The 17,572-nt window shown below is 36.6% G+C and overlaps 1 protein-coding gene across 2 annotated transcripts in view; it reads left to right on the top strand.

The window, feature by feature from the left end:
• The window catches only part of LOC128656287 (transient receptor potential cation channel subfamily V member 6-like), a 290,583-nt gene that overhangs the window by 121,388 nt on the left and 151,623 nt on the right, over window positions 1-17,572 (top strand). For both annotated transcript variants that reach the window (XM_053710115.1, XM_053710114.1), the window contains one exon: window positions 4,366-4,512. In XM_053710115.1, coding sequence (XP_053566090.1) covers window positions 4,366-4,512 — 147 coding nt within the window. The remainder of the gene's footprint in view (window positions 1-4,365; window positions 4,513-17,572) is intronic.

Here is a 17,572-nt window from a genome sequence, read left to right as displayed (position 1 = left end):
GAAAAACAAGAAGAGAGAATTAATAACGATTCATTACAAAATATAATGTCTTTTATATTATAATATCTTCCTTAATTCGTGATTCCAAATAATAAGTTAATAATATTGTTGACTCAACATTGAGTTCTATAATCTAGTCTTATGCTTTAATTATTGTACAATTGTGCTACTATTTCCTATTTACCTAAAATATAATAATAAGAATAAACCAAAACAAAGTAACAAACAAAATAATAACAACAAAAAACAAAACAAAAAAAAAACAAAAAAAAAGGGGAAGCTCCGCACCCGTGCGTTCCCCATTTCCTTTCCTCCTCCCCTCCCCTCTCCCCCTCTCTAATTTCCTTTTTTAGTACCAGGCGACGGGGAAGAGATTATTCAAAACCAGGATTCCAAAAAATTCTGATTTATGGAAACATTTTGTTAGTGTGAACTGTATACTCGTAGGCTGGTCTAGAATTAGGGTAAGCCATTTATCAAAAAAGACTTGAGTCTGATTGTATGATAATGAATTGGTGTTTAATTGTTCAAACATAATTTGTGAAAAAACTGACTGTTTAAACAATGTGATTGAAGGAGCGGTCTTCTGCTTCCAGTACCGAAGAATTAAGTTATGGCCTAATAAAATTAATGTATCTATGGTTTTAAAAGATTTAGTAGTGATCTCGTTAGTTAGAAAAAAAAATTGATATATATCTAAACTGAAATCCTTTTTACAGCTTTCTTGGTACCCTGTCACTAAACACCCACACTATACTATACTGTTTACCCCCTATACCCCTATGCTCCCGGACCCCGCCGCAACTAAATAAAGTTATTAACCCCTAAACTGCCGCTCCTGGAGCCCACCGCAACTCTAATAAATGTATTAACCCCTAAACCGCCGCTCCCGGAGCCCACCACCACCTACAATATACATATTAACCCCTAATCTTCCGCCCCCTATACCGCCTCCACCTACATAAAGTTATTAACACCTATCTTGCCACTCCCGGACCCCGCCACAACTAAATAAAGTGTTTAACCCCTAAACCGCCGCTCCCGGAGCCCACGCCACCTACATTATATTTATTAACCCCTAATCTGCCCCCCCTACACCGCCACCACATACATTATATTTATTAACCCCTAATCTCCCCCCCCTACACCGCTGCCACTATATTAAATGTATTAACCCCTAAATCTAAGTCTAACCCTAACCCTAACACCACCTTTCTTAAATATAATTTAACTACATCGAAATAAATTATTCCTATTTAAAACTAAATACTTACCTATAAATTTAATGATAGTATAGGTGTAATTGTAACTTAGGTTAGGTTTTATTTTACAGGTACTTTTGTATTTATTTTAACTAGGTAGTTATTAAATAGTTAATAACTATTTAATAACTATTGTACTTAGTTAAATTAAATACAAAGTTGCCTGTAAAATAAAAATAAATCCTAAGATAGCTACAATGTAACTATTAGTTAAATTATATTTGTTAGGTGGTGTTAGGGTTAGGCTTAGGTTTAGGGGTTAATACATTTAATATAGTGGCGGCGGTGTGGGGGTGCAGATTAGGGGTTAATAAATGTAATGTAGGTGGCGGCGATGTAGGGGGGCAGATTAGGGGTTAATAAGTATAATGTAGGTGGCGGTGGGCTCCGGGAGCGGTGGTTTAGGGGTTAAACACTTTATCTAGTTGTGGCGGGGTCCGGGAGCGGCGGTTTAGGAGTTAATAAGTATAATGTAGGTGGCGGCGGTGTAGGGGGGGCAGATTAGGGGTGTTTAGACTAAGGTGCCGAGCGTACCTGCTAGTTATTTGATAACTAGCAAAAGTAGTCATATTGTGCCGAACTTGCGTTCGGAACATCTGTAGCGATGTAAGCATCGATCAGTGACGGACTGAGTCCAGCGGATCGTATGATCGGATCATGTGTGTGTGTCTATATATGTATACATATGTATTTATGTGTTTATATGTGTATATATGTCTGTAAATACATGTAAACAAATATAAATACATAAATAAATATGAACACACACACACATATATATCTATATATACAGTAAAGGTGTATACAGTTGTACTCATAAGTTTACATACCCTGGCAGAATTTATGATTTCTTGGCCATTTTTCAGAGAATATGAATGATAACACAAAAACGTTTCTTTCACTCATGGTTAGTGTTTGGCTGAAGCCATTTATTATCAATCAACTGTATTAACTCTTTTTAAATCATAATGACAGAAACTACCCAAAGGACCCTGATCAAAAGTTTACATACCCTCATGATTTTGGCCTGATAACATGCACACAAGTTGACACAAAAGAGTTTGAATGGCTATTAAAGGTAACCATCCTCACCTGTGATATGTTTTGTTGTAATTAGTGTGTGTGTATAAAAGGTCAATGAGTTTCTGGACTCCTGACAGACCCTTGCATCTTTCCTCCAGTGCTGCACTGACGATTCTGGATTCTGAGTCATGGGGAAAGCAAAAGAATTGTCAAAGGATCTGCAGGAAAAGGTAGTTGAACTGTATAAAACAGGAAGGGGATATAAAAAGATATCCAAGGAATTGAGAATCCAAATCAGCAGTGTTAAAAAACTTAGGGTTTTCTTAAGTTTTTTTTTGGGGGGGGGTTCTTTTATTTAGATTAGGGATGGGCAGTAAAAGAGCTAAATGACCTTTCAAGGGCAATGCCCCAAAAAATGCCCTTTTCAGGGCAATGGGTAGTTTACGTTTTTAAGTGTTAGGTTCTTTTATTTTTGGGGTTAGGGGGTTTACTGTTAGGTGGGACTTTGTGTATTTTTTTGTAAAAGAGCTGATTAACTTGGGGCAATGCCCTGCAAAAAGCCCTTTTAAAGGGCTACTGGTAGTTTATTCTTAGAGAAGGGGGTGTTTTTATTTTGGGGGGGCTTTTTTATTTTCATAGGGATTAAGTTTAATTTTGTTAAATTTGGAAATTTGATTTTTTATTTTCTGTAATGTTAGCCTTTTTTATTTTTTTAACTTTAGAATGTATTAGTTTAGGTAATTTGGGTTAATTTAAGGGGTTGTTAGGTTAGGTAGTGTAAGGTTAGGGTGCTTAGTTATTTAAATAGTTATTTGCGTTGTGGGTTTTGGCGGTTTAAGGGGTTAATAAGTAAATTAGGTTTATTGCGATGTGGGAGTTTTGCGGTTTAGGGGTTAATAGGGTTAAATAGGTTTATTGCGATGTAGGGGTTTTGCGGTTTAGGGGTTAATATGATAATTAGGTTTATTAGGAGTTTTTTTGTTTTTTTGTTATATTTTGTGCGGGTGGTGTTTTTTTTTTTTAATACTTGATGCAGGCGGTTAGTTTTTTTTTTAAAATACTTGATGCGGGCGGTTAGTTGTTGCTTTTGTAATGCTCTGTTTGCCTTTGCGCTGCATCCACTGGGATGCAGCTTATGCTGCATCCCGGTGGATTCCGAAAATGGCAGGTTGGTGAAAGAATCCACCTTTGGTGCATTTTTTCACTACTCTACCATTTTCGGAATTCACCTGGATGCAGCTTTGCTTACAAACCCAATTATAGTGTAGATAGGGTAAAAGCGCTCACATGGACATAATTAGCAGAGCTCATAAATGAGTGCAGAAAAAAACACACAAGGCCTAAGCAAACAATGGAAATGGCACCTTCTTCTTACAAGGATATATTTTTTAAGATGATAAGATAACATACCAGAGAATTAAAATGTTATAGAGAGCAAAGCAGTTATACGGGGTTGAAGCAGAGAGAGACAGACAAAGGGTGAATGTTATTTTGCCCTGAAGAGGGGAGATAGAAGAGGGGGCACTGTAAGGAGATTCATTTTAAAGCATCTGTCTGATTAATAAATATATTCTAATAGCTGTACTGTATATATTATTATCTGCATATTACATACTCCATGCATAAATCAATACATAAAAATGTATTCTCATTACTGTACATTTATACCTAATGTCATAGCGTTTCCTAATACGTTGGAACTTTTTCTATGAAAAATAATAAGAATAAACAATAATAAATGTTTGTTTATATGTAGAGCAACATGACAAATAAAATATCTATATAGAATAAATTCTGGATTTGTATTGTGTTCTATAGTATTGTTGAATCAATATGTTTATTCATCTCTTGTATTAAGTTCTAAGACAATATGATCGTAATCCAAAATGTTATTATATGCACTTCTATACATAGCTATTTCCTTTAATCCACTTTAAACTAATACAAACATGTTAAAGGATACTTTCTATCTTTCAAATTCAGCTAACAAGGAACATTTTTCTTCTGTCTAGTAGTTTTCTCTTGAATAGTAATCTTTAGCGATATGTATGATGTATTAAATATCTCTGTTATTTTATAGATGTTTAAATTTTTTATGAAAAGGAGAAGACAAGCTTACTGGGCATTTGGACCACTGACATCCGCTCTGTATGACTTGACAGAAATAGATTGTTGGAATGACAGACTATCTGTTATTGATATTATCTGTAACAGCAAGAGCCATACGGTAAGTTCCTTATTAGCTTAAAGGGACATTATACACCAATTTTCATATAACTGCATGTATTAGACACTGCTATAAAGAAGAATATGCACAGATATTGATGTAAAAATCCAGTATAAAACCTTTAAAAACGTACTTAGAAGCTCCCTGTTTAGCACTGTTGATGAGGTAGTATAGGACACCCAATGAAAGGAGCTGGAAATAAAAATAGCAGACACTCCCCACCTCCCCCTTCCCTGCATATGAAAAGACAAATAACATAAACAGGAGCCTGCAGGAGTCTGTAAACGTGCGTATACATCTGGCACTGTGGGTCTTGGTAAGGATTCTGAAAATAAGCACAATGTTCTTAAAAAATAAGCAAAACTACACATTTTTATAAAAACACTACCAGATGGGCAATATACATGGATCATCTACAAAAAATGTATGCAAAGAAAAATCTAATGTACAATGTCCCTATAATACAATATACATTTTGAACATTTATAATATTTTTGCTATTATTACAATTACATTGCAAAATAAAACTAGTCAATTTCTCGTGGGTCTAACGATGTATTGATCATCAGGACCTTAGAGAGAACAATGGAAAATTAACCTTTTAGTACCTCTCTGTCCAACTCCACACCGAGAGAGTGATTTTTTTTCCAAACCTTCTCGTTTACATAACTTTTCTATAACCAGTATAGTTGGGGATACACCAGGCAAAACTACTTATGACAAAATAAGGGTAAAGGAGCTATCTGTAAATAATGTAATACACTCCAGCAAGTAAAATTCATCACTGGGAATTCATTAAAGAAGCTTAAATAAAAATCACATTCCACTGTCCCTTTAAGTGTTACTAGTACACATAGGGCTAGATTACAAGGGGAGCTCAAAATTATCGCACTCCCACAAACGGGCAAATTAGCCCGTTTGCAGGATAGCAAAAATTAACCAGCGATTACAAGTGGCTGGTTATTACTACCGATAAGATATCTGGTTAATTTTCTAAAAGTGCCCCAAATGCCCTCAAAATAAAAGGCATTGTAGTATGACTCCATAAGAACAAAGCTCCCATAGAAACCTATGGAAGTGTGCTCTCATGAGTTTTTGTTCGCATTGCGATTTACTTGTAATAACGGCGCACATTATCGTGAGCTGGTTTTAAAAAAAATAAAGCGTTCATATTGCTTGCTCGCATGCGATATTAAGCGCTCCACTTGCAGTTTGGCCCATAGTTAAACCACTGCACTGTGTTACAGGCAAAGTGATAAAACAGTGCTCAGATGTTAGTAGCACAAAGGGGATAAAAACAGTTCTCCATGTCTAACTGGCAAAAATTAGAGAAACCATTGTTGTACATGTTACTGGAACATGGGTTTAAACTAAAGTTCTGTGTTAGTGGCACAAAGGGGTTAAGTGACCTTTACATAAAATATTAAATCCATAATAAAGTATTCTATTTAAAATTGTAGTAAAATATGCAATGTACTTCAATCATTTATTTTGCTTGTTTTCTCCAATTTTCCTCTTAAAAATTAGCATTTTAAAAATGGTGAAAGAGATGGTAGAGAATATGCTACAGGCATAAAAATGAAGTTTATCTGAGCCTGCAACATGCTACGGAGTGAGGTTTTTCAAAGGGTGTAATACTGAACTACATTTATAGAATATCACCCATTTACAAACTTTAAAAGATTGGACAGCCCTGTTAATGCTGTAGGGGAACTGAATATCCTTGGTGCAATCACCACTGCTAAATTACCATTAAAATAAAAAACAATGCACAGCTTCCTACCATTTGTATAATACATAATCTTTATTATAAGAATCATAAACTGGCATTATACTATGGCAACACTACATACAGGTTTCAATAACAATTTAGAGTCAATAAAGGTATTTGAATGTTTAAATATATCTAATGCATCTTAAAAGTTGAATTATAATAAAATAAACTAACAAAAATGTATTTCCTGATTCATACGCAACATACCATTTTAAACAACTTTCTCATTAATTTCTGTCATCAAATTTCTGTCACTATCCATTGTACTCCAATGCACTACTGGGTGTCAGTTAAACACATCTGGTGAGCTAAAAACAAGAGGCATATATGGGCAGCCACCAATAAGCAGTTAGCTCCTAGTAGTGTATTAGCTCCTGGGCCTACCTAGGTATGCTTTTCAACAAATGATACCAAGAGAACAAAGCAAATTAGATAGGATGTATGTGGAAAGTTGTTTAACATTGCATGCTCTATCTGAATCTTAAAATGCTTAAGGGCTAGATTACAAGTGGCGCTTTTTTTTTTTCATAAGCGAAAACTGCGATAGAGTAAAGCTTTTTCCGCTAGTAGGGTTGTGTTCGTATTACAGGTTCTAAAAAAAAACTTATTTTGCACAAGCGTGAACCAGAATAGCATGAAAAAACTAACTTAAGTTTTCGTTTGCACATTCATGTTTTCCCCCATAGAAATCAATGGAGAAAAAAGTCAAATAACATTCATCGGGGGGAACTTCCGGGCAGCGTCCATGTTCAGACGCATAGCTGCATGCTGCTACAGCTTTTTACTAACTTTTGCTTAATTTATGCACTTTGACTGGGCTACTTATAATTTAAGGAACAGTTTTGAAATCTTCTATAGGAGACGCATCTTATGAACCCAGTTCTGAAGGATATCACTGCTGGCATCAGCGCTCAGAGCCACTTTGAGATCTTGGCCTGCACAATACCCCCCCCCCCCCCGACGGGATACCTTCGAGCCCTGTCGTTAGGAAGCACATTTTGTGCTTATAATTCTGGCACCTACTTTCACCAACAAGACACAATATATACTTGGACTGCCTCATCCTTGCCTATCACGCAAACACAATGGAGATCCCTGCAAGGTTCCTAGAGGAGCTACACAGCGTGCTAGCTGGTATCTGGTTTTACTGTACTTAATTGCGTAGCTACACATTGCCCTTTGTGATTGCCCACGTCACTAATTATTAATGTTATCACCCATCTTAGCTAATTCTTTACTGTGTAAACGCTATCTATTCATGTCGCACCTAGTGCTATGGAGTGTGCTTTTCTCTCTCCCTTCAAATATTAGTTATGTATGTTGCGCGGGCAGGTCCCGCACTAGTGTTATCAGCCTGGAAGAGAGGAGTACTATTTATCGACTGTGCTATATACAAATGTTCAATTTAATTTTAGAAATGTAGGGGATCTAGAGTACTAGCATGCATGTTCCACAGTTTTCTAGGTAGCTGTTCAGCACTAAATGCAAATCTTTTTATTTTCTCAACTACCAGACAAGTCCATCCCGAACTTTCACACACTGTTTATTTCAGTAACCATATCTTCCTTTAAGTTCTGAATTACTATGCATGCCATGCTTTTTTATTCATTCTCTTTAAAAGACAAAATATACATTTCTCAGGTATAAATATTCTAGTGGTCCTTAACACTCTCCATGAGTAATTTTATCAATCATTCCCCTTTTGACTATCCCATTTGGTATTTCGCCTTCCCTTGTATTTAAATTGCATGGAGAGATCCTAAAATTCATAATTCTGTTTTGTTTTAGCCTCATATTTTCCTAAAAGTGACGGGGGACTAGACTACTTGCTTACATGTCTCTCAGCCTAATAGATCACTGTTTGGTTTCTGATGCAATTTTTTTTATTCACTACTAGATTGGCCCATCTAGACCTTCCATGTAATGTTTATACTAGCAATTATATCTCCCATAATGATGTGAACCATTTTGCCTCCCAGTATTATTATTACCTGTTAGGTAAGAATGTTATAACGAACCCCAATATTCCCTGTGAGCAGCCCTACCAGGCAACCGCCACTGGCTACCTCAGTTCATACCAGACCTTCCTTTTCATTTAAAATATATGAAGGGATCTTCAGAACTATGAATATACTTAATTTTAGCCCCATATTTGGTTTAATTTTTTCTTCTTTTTTTTTAAGAGTAGGCAGGTGCTAGCACTTTTACTTCCAGTGTCCTATGTTAAAGGTGCCAGATATTGCTAGTTTTAACAGTTATCAGTTATTGCAAGTTACAAAATTTAAAAAAAAAATATAAAATAAGAGGTCCTACACTTGGGGTCCATGAGTGGCCCCCTCACATTAAAGCTTACCTACCTTATACTAGGTTACTTATAATTATGTGGTCCAAGAGTGACCACTCAAATCATCTGGTGGGTTTACAGTTTGTCCAGCAATTATTGCCTGTACTGAACATGTAATGTATACTGTACGTTTCTTTCCCTTGTTTTTGTTGCCTATCCTGTAACCATTTGCTTTCTTTTGTATGTTTGTTATGGCAACTATTCATTGTTTCTATTGAAAAGAACCTCAATAAAAAAAAAAAAAACCATTCATCGCACAAACAACATACCATATTCGCAGTAGCAAATATGAAAAATTTACAGTAGATACATTAAAATCTTTATTAAATATGAATATTGCATACATGTGTTTTATCATGTTTTCATCTACTTAATGGCAAAGGGCTCTAATGCACTTAAATATACGTCTATATATTTGTGTACATATAAATTAATGTTTTTTTATGACTGTAAATCCCCCCCTCATCCCTAGGTATACACCCTATCATTGAATAAATGTGTTCCAGGGAGACAATGAAGGGGGGGCATATGTACATATATACAACAGAAGTGAGTACGCCCCAGTGCAATATCGCTTAAATATCAAATTATTCAAAATTGTATCACTTCTCAATAATTGTTTTATTTCTAACTTGACAAATAGAAAACAAAAACAAATATTTTGGAAAGATCATATTGAAAACAGGCCCCAAAGTAGAAACTTAATGCAACAAAAGTCAATACACCTGTGGTCACTAACAAAATTGAGTACACCTATGATTTCAAATTAGCCTAATTGCATATACATAGTTACCAGAACAGTCTAATTTTTTGACCAATGGTCTGTGTCTATCTGCAAGTCTGCATCACGTCTCCACATGGAAAAGAATTGCCAGAGGAATTGAAAAAACATAATTTATGTAAGAACTTACCTGATAAATTCATTTCTTTCATATTGGCAAGAGTCCATGAGCTAGTGACATATGGGATATACAATCCTACCAGGAGGGGCAAAGTTTCCCAAACCTCAAAATGCCTATAAATACACCCCTCACCACACCCACAATTCAGTTTAACGAATAGCCAAGCAGTGGGGTGATAAAGAAAGGAGTAGAAAGCATCAACAAAGGAAATTTGGAAATAATTGTGCTTTATACAAAAAATCATAACCACCATAAAAAGGGTGGGCCTCATGGACTCTTGCCAATATGAAAGAAATGAATTTATCAGGTAAGTTCTTACATAAATTATGTTTTCTTTCATGTAATTGGCAAGAGTCCATGAGCTAGTGACATATGGGATATCAGTACCCAAGATGTGGATCTCCACTCAAGAGTCACTAGAGAGGGAGGGAATAAAAATAAAAACAGCCATATTCCGCTGAAAAATTAATCCACAACCCAAAAAAATAAGTTTATTTTCATTTTTGAAAGAAAAAAACTTAAATCAAAAGCAGAAGAATCAAACTGAAACAGCTGCCTGAAGAACTTTTCTACCAAAAACTGCTTCCGAAGAAGCAAATACATCAAAACGGTAGAATTTAGTAAATGTATGCAAAGAGGACCAAGTTGCCGCCTTGCATATCTGATCAACTGAAGCTTCATTCTTGAAAGCCCACGAAGTGGAGACTGATCTAGTAGAATGAGCTGTAATTCTCTGAGGCGGGGCCTGACCCGACTCCAAATAAGCTTGATGAATCAAAAGTTTCAACCAAGAAGCCAAGGAAATAGCAGAAGCATTCTGACCTTTCCTAGGACCAGAAAATAAAACAAATAGACTGGAAGTCTTCCTGAAATCTTTAGTAGCTTCCACATAATATTTCAAAGCTCTTACCACATCCAAAGAATGTAAGGATCTTTCCAAAGAATTCTTAGGATTAGGACAAAAGGAAGGGACAACAATTTCTCTACTAATGTTGTTAGAATTCACAACCTTAGGTAAAAATTGAAAACTGCCTTATCCTGATGAAAAATCAGAAAAAGAGACTCACAAGAAAGAGCAGATAGCTCAGAAACTCTTCTAGCAGAAGAGATGGCCAAAAGGAACAACACTTTCCAAGAAAGTAGTTTAATGTCCAAAGAATGCATAGGTTCAAATGGAGGAGCATGTAAAGCCTTCAGAACCAAATTAAGACTCCAAGGAGGAGAAATTGATTTAATTGCAGGCTTAATATGAACTAAAGCCTGAAAAAAACAGTGTATATCAGGAGGTATAGCAATCTTTTTGCGAAATAAAACAGAAAGAGCAGAGATTTGTCCATTCAAGGAACTTGCAGACAAACCCTTATCCAAACCATCCTGAAGAAACTGTAAAATTCTAGGAATTCTAAAAGAGGATGCCAGGAGATGCCAGGAGAATTTATGAGAAGAACACCATGAAATGTAAGTCTTCCAAACTCTATAATAAATCTTTCTAGAGACAGATTTACGAGCTTGTAACATAGTATTAATCACTGAGTCAGAGAAACCTCTATGACTTAGTACTAAGCGTTTAATTTCCATAACTTCAAATTTAATGATTTGAGATCCTGATGGAAAAACGGACCTTGAGATAGTAGGTCTGGCCGTAACCGAAGTGGCCAAGGCGGGAAACTGGACATCCGAACCAGATCCGCATACCAAAATCTGTGTGGCCATGCTGGAGCCACCAGCAACAGAAATGATTGTTCCATGATGATTTTGGAGATCACTCTTGGAAGGAGAACTAGAGGCGGGAAAATGTAAGCAGTATGATAACACCAAGGAAGTGTCAGCGCATCCACTTCTTCCATTTGAACATCCCTGGACCTGGACAGGTATCTGGGAAGTTTCTTGTTTAGATGAGAGGCCATGAGATCTATCTCTGGAAGACCCCACATCTGAACAATCTGAGAAAACACATCTGGATGGAGAGACCACTCCCCTGGATGTAAAGTCTGGCGGCTGAGATAATCCGCCTCCCAATTGTCTACACCTGGTATATGTACCGCAGAGATTAGACAGGAGCTGGATTCCGCCCAAGTAAGTATCCGAGAAACTTCTTTCATAGCTTGGGGACTGTAAGTCCCACCCTGATGATTGACATTTGCCACTGTTGTGATATTGTCAGTCTGAAAACAAATGAACGGTTCTCTCTTTAACAGAGGCCAAAACTGCCGAGCTCTGACAATTGCACGGAGTTTTAAAATTTTTATTGGTAATCTCGCCTCTTGAGATTTCCAAACCCATGTGCTGTCAGAGATCAACAAACAGCTCCCCAACCTGAAAGACTCGCATCTGTTGTGATCACAGTCCAGGTTGGCCGAACAAAAGAAGCCCCTTGAACTAAACGATGGTGATCTATCCACCATGTAAAAGAGTGTCGTACATTGGGATTTAAGGATATTAATTGTGATATCTTTGTATAATCCCTGCACCATTGATTCAGCATACAAAGCTGTAGAGGTCTCATGTGAAAACGAGCAAAGGGGATTGCGTTCGCTGCTGCAGTCATGAGACCTAAAACTTCCATGCACAAAGCCACTGAAGGGAATGACTGAGACTGAAGGTGCCGGCAGGCTGCAACCAATTTTAAACGTCTCTTGTCTGTTAGCGACAGAGTCATGGAAACTGAATCTATCTGGAAACCTAAAAAGGTGACCCTTGTCTGAGGAATCAAGAAACTTTTTGGTAAATTGATCCTCCAACCATGTTTCCAAAGAAACAACACTAGTTGATTCGTGCGAGATTGTGCAGTATGTAAAGACTGAGCTAGTACCAAGATATCATCCAAATAAGGAAACACCGCAATACCCTGTTCTCTGATTACAGAGAGAAGGGCACCCAGAACCTTCAAAAAGATTCTTGGAGCTGTTGTTAGGCCAAATGGAAGAGCAACAAATTGGTAATGCTTGTTTAGAAAAGAGAATCTCAGAAACTGAAAATGTTCTGGATGAATCGGAATATGCATCCTGCAAGTCTATTGTGGACATATAATGTCCTCACTGAACAAAAGGCAGAATAGTCCTTATAGTCACCATCTTGAAAGTTGGTACTCTTACATAACAATTCAAAATTTTCAGATCCAGAACTGGTCTGCATAAATTTTCCTTTTTTGGGACAATGAATAGATTTGAATAAAACCCCAAACCTTGTTCCTGAAGAAGAACTGGCATGATTACCCCTGAAGACTCCAGGTCTGAAACACACTTCAGGAAAGCCTGAGCTTTTACTGGATTTGCTGGGATACGTGAGAGAAAAAATCTTCTCACAGGAAGTCTTACTCTGGATCCTATTCAATACCCTTGAGAGACAATGCTCTGAATCCATTGATTTTGGACAGATTTTATCCAAATATCCTTGAAAAACCTTAATCTGCCCCCTACCAGCTGAGCTGGAATGAGGGCCGCACCTTCATGCGGACTTAGGGGCTGACTTTGGTTTCCTAAATGGCTTTGATTTATTCCAATTTGAGGAAGGCTTCCAATTGGAAGCAGATTACTTGGGGGGAGGATTAAGTTTTTGTTCCTTATTCTGACGAAAGGAACGAAAAAACGGTTAGAAGCCTTAGATTTACTCTTAGGTTTTTTATCCTGAGGCAGAAAAACTCCCTTTCCCCCAGTGACAGTTGAAATAATAGAATCCAACTGAGAACCAAATAAATTATTACCTTGGAAAGAAAGAGATAGTAATCTAGATTTAGATGTCATATCAGCATTCCAAGATTTAAGCCACAAAGCTCTTCTAGCTAATATTGCTAAAGACATGGATCTAACATCAATTTTGATAATTTAAAAAAATCACAAATAAAATGATTAGCATATTGCAGTAAGCGAATGATGCTAGTAAGTCAGAATACAATTCCTGTTGCGCTAAATTCTCCAACCAGAAAGTTGATGCAGCCGCAACATCAGCCAAAGAAATTGCAGGTCTAAGAAGATGACCTGAATATAAATAGGCCTTCCTTAGATAAGATTCAAGCTTCCTATCTAAAGGATCCTTAAAGGAAGTACTATCTTCGATAGGAATAGTGGTACGTTTAGCAAGAGTAGAAATAGCCCCATCAACTTTGGGGATTTTTTCCCAAAACTCTATGGATTTTGCTGGTAAAGGATACAATTTTTTAAACCTTGAAGAAGGAATAAAAGAAGTACCTGGCTTATTCCATTCCTTAGAAAACATATCAGAAATAGCCTCAGGAATAGGAAAAAAAAAACCTGGAGAAACCACAGGAGGATTAAAAACAGCATTTAAACGTTTATTAGACTGAACGTCAAGAGGATTGGTTACCTCAATATCCAAAGTAATTAACACTTCTTTTAATAAAGAACGCATTGACTCTATTTTAAATAAATAAGTAGATTTGTCAGTGTCAATGTCTGAGGAAGGATCTTCTGTATCAGATAGATCCTCATCAGAAGAGGATAAATTATTATGTTGTTGGTCATTTGAAATTTCATCAACTAAATGAGAAGTTTTAAAAGACCTTTTACGTTTATTAGAAGGTGGAAATGCAGACAAAACCTTCTGGATAGAATCAGAAACAAATTCTTTAAAATTTACAGGTATATCATGCACATTAGAAGTTGAAGGAACTGCAACTGGCAATGTACTATTACTGATGGATACACTATCTGCATGTAAAAGTTTATCATGACAACTATTATAAATGACATTCGACGAAATAATTTCGACAATTTTACAACAAATGCACTTAGCTTTGGTAGAACCGATGTCAGGCAGCAATGTTCCAGCAGAAACTTCTGAGGCAGGATCAGATTGAGACATCTTGCAAAATGTAAGAGAAAAAACAACATATAAAGCAAAATTATCTATTTCCTTATATGACAGTTTCAGGAATAGGAAAAAATGCAAATAGCATAGGCCTCTGATAGAGAAAAAGGCAATAGGCAAACATCAATGGGGTATTTAAATAATGAAAAAGTTTGGCGCCAAGTATGACGCACAATGTAACGTAAACTTTTTTGGCGCCAAAAATAACCGGAAATGACACACTCGCGTCACTAATGACGCAACCGTGTGAAAGGTCTCGGCATCAAGTATGACGCTGGAAATGACGAAGCTGCGTCATAGACGTATTTTTCCACGCCAAAAATATTTTCCCGCCAAGAATGACGCAATAAAGTTTAGCATTTGACGCACCCGCAGGCCTAATGCCGCCCGCAATTTGCAAGAAGTAGTCAATTGAAAAAAGACTAAACCACAGGTAAGAAATTTTTTTAAAAGATGTTAATATTTCCCAAATTTGAAACTGACAGTCTGCAGAAGGAAATGCATGAACCTGACTCAAGGCAAATATAAGTACAATACATATATTTAGAACTTTATATAAATGCATAAGTGCCAAACCATAGCTGAGGTGTATTAAGTAATAAAAAACATACTTACCAAAAGACACCCATCCACATATAGCAGATAACCAAAGCAGTACTGAAACAGTTATCAGTAGAGGTAATGGTAAATTGAGAGTATATCATCAATGAAAAGGGAGGTAGGAGATGAATCTCTACGACCGATAACAGAGAACCTATGAAATAGACCTCCGTTAGGGAAATCATCGTATTCAATAAGTGATACTCCCTTCACGTCCCTCTGACATTCACTGTACTCTGAGAGGAATCAGGCTTCAACAATGCTGAGAAGCGCATATCAACGTAGAAATCTTAGCACAAACTTACTTCACCACCTCCATAGGAGGCAAAGTTTGTAAAACTGAATTGTGGGTGTGGTGAGGGGGTGTATTTATAGGCATTTTGAGGTTTGGGAAACTTTGCCCCTCCTGGTAGGATTGTATATCCCATATGTCACTAGCTCATGGACTCTTGCCAATTACATGAAAGAAATGTGATTGTGAGACTTCACAAAGATGGAAAAGGATACAGGAAGATTGCTGACCAACAAAAAATAGTCATAACGCAGTTGCAGCAGTATTTAGGAGGTATAGATCGATACACAGTGCCAAAAATCAGAACCGCAGTGGCTGTCCTCCTAAAATGACGCCATGGACAATGCGCTACTTGCACAATCTAGATCTGATAAACAGGCAACAGGCAAATGCTTCAGATTTGCATCAAGGAAAGTGCTTCAGATTTGGCTCAGGGATTATCAATAGAAATTGGTGTTTCTGTGACAGCTCAGACAGTGCTAAAGACATTGCATAATGTCTACTTCTATGGACAGCATCCAAGGAAAAAACACTTGCTTGCTCTGCGGCACAAAACTGCAAGATTGAACTTTGCTAAACAACATAAAAAGCCTAATGAATACTGGGAGCACATTATTTGGTAATAATAGATGGGGTGCAGCATGTTTGGTGTGAATCTGGTCAGGATTATTACAGTGAATGCATAGTCCCAACAGTGAATCATGGAGGTGGGAGTGTGACAATATGGGGCTGCATGACTGCAAAAGGTGTTTGGGAGATTACATTTATAGATGGCACCATGAATGCCGTGGATATACACAAAATACTGGCTGACAAGATGGCTCCCAGTCTCCAGAAGTTTGGCAGAGGACGCATATTCCAACATTGTAACAATCCAAAGCACACTGCCAAAATCGCAAAGGAGTTTCTAAAGGAGAAACAAGTGAAAACTATGACCTGGCCAAGTATGTCACCTGACTTGAATCTAGTAGAACACCTTTGGGGTATTTTAAAGAGAATGGTAGAGCAACACAACCCCTCCAGCAGAGAGGCAGCTGAAAAAAATGTTATCTCTGAAAAAGGGCAGAACATCTCTCCAGAAATTTGTATGACACTGGTTTCCTCCATGCTAAGGAGGATTGAGTCTGTCATCAAAAATAAAGGTGGACATTCAAAGTATTGAAAAAAATAAAAGATTTAAATCTCAGTAATGGAAGGTGCACTGCCTTTTGTTGCATTGATTTCCTGCTTTAGGTATTTTGAATATAGTAAACCTAAACTGTTTAATTTTACATAAGAGCAAATACCCTACTGTAAAACTTACATAATGCAGTTACTGTTATGTTATACAATTTTGATATTCAAGTGATATTGCACTGGGGTGTACTTCTGTTGTATACTGTACTTGGGAGGTATCCCCGTGTGACTATCATTACATGTACCACAGCGTTTGGGACAGAACTTTCTGGGCATTATAGGCTATACAGCCTGCTACCTTAAAATATAAATTAACTTTTACCTTTGTCTCCCTGGCCTCCCTGTGGGTCCCAGGTACTCCGGAACTGTGGTTGTATGGTTGACTATATGACTGTAAATACATATACATATTTAAATACATTATTATGTATGTATACATATATAGGCATATATATATATATATATATATATATATATATATATATATATATATACTGTATATATATATATATATTTATATATGCATTTAAATACATCTTTAGACATGTACAGTATATGTATGTGTCTTTTAAATGTTTTTCTAACACCTGAGATCTTATATCTTTGAGCCCTTATAACTTTTGTGCAATATTTTTTACATAATTTTTATTAGACAGTGTAAATATGAGTAGAACAGTTAACCACAGTTTTGAGACTGCGGTAAGGATTGAAGCATAAAAGGTGATTGCGCTAGCGAAATTACCATTGCACTCCACTTGTAATATCAGCTGAATGAAAATGTCTTGCAAAAAGACGATATTGCTTAAGCAAAACCTTTTGCGTCGCACTTGTAATCTAGCCCTTATTTTATTGTTTTTGACTGCTCCTTTAACACCAACTCCATCTGCAAGGTAACCTATGGCTCATATGTGGGCTCATATGGCTCAAATGTTGGGCCCTAAAATTGTGAAACAAAATCCATAGCATCTATTCAGATAGAGAAATGCTATTTTATCACTGCCAAAATCTTCATTTTAATGTCATATGACTTTGTACAGCACACTTACAGGGATATTGAAGTTAGATAATAATAAAATAATAATAATAATAATATGCTTTGTTTCTGTTAGTGGAGAAGCAAAGCGTTATGAATAATTGAATAAAAA

Source organism: Bombina bombina, chromosome 4 (genome assembly GCF_027579735.1).
Source record: "Bombina bombina isolate aBomBom1 chromosome 4, aBomBom1.pri, whole genome shotgun sequence".
Lineage (NCBI taxonomy): Eukaryota > Metazoa > Chordata > Amphibia > Anura > Bombinatoridae > Bombina > Bombina bombina.
This window is presented reverse-complemented; position numbering and strand designations above follow the sequence as displayed.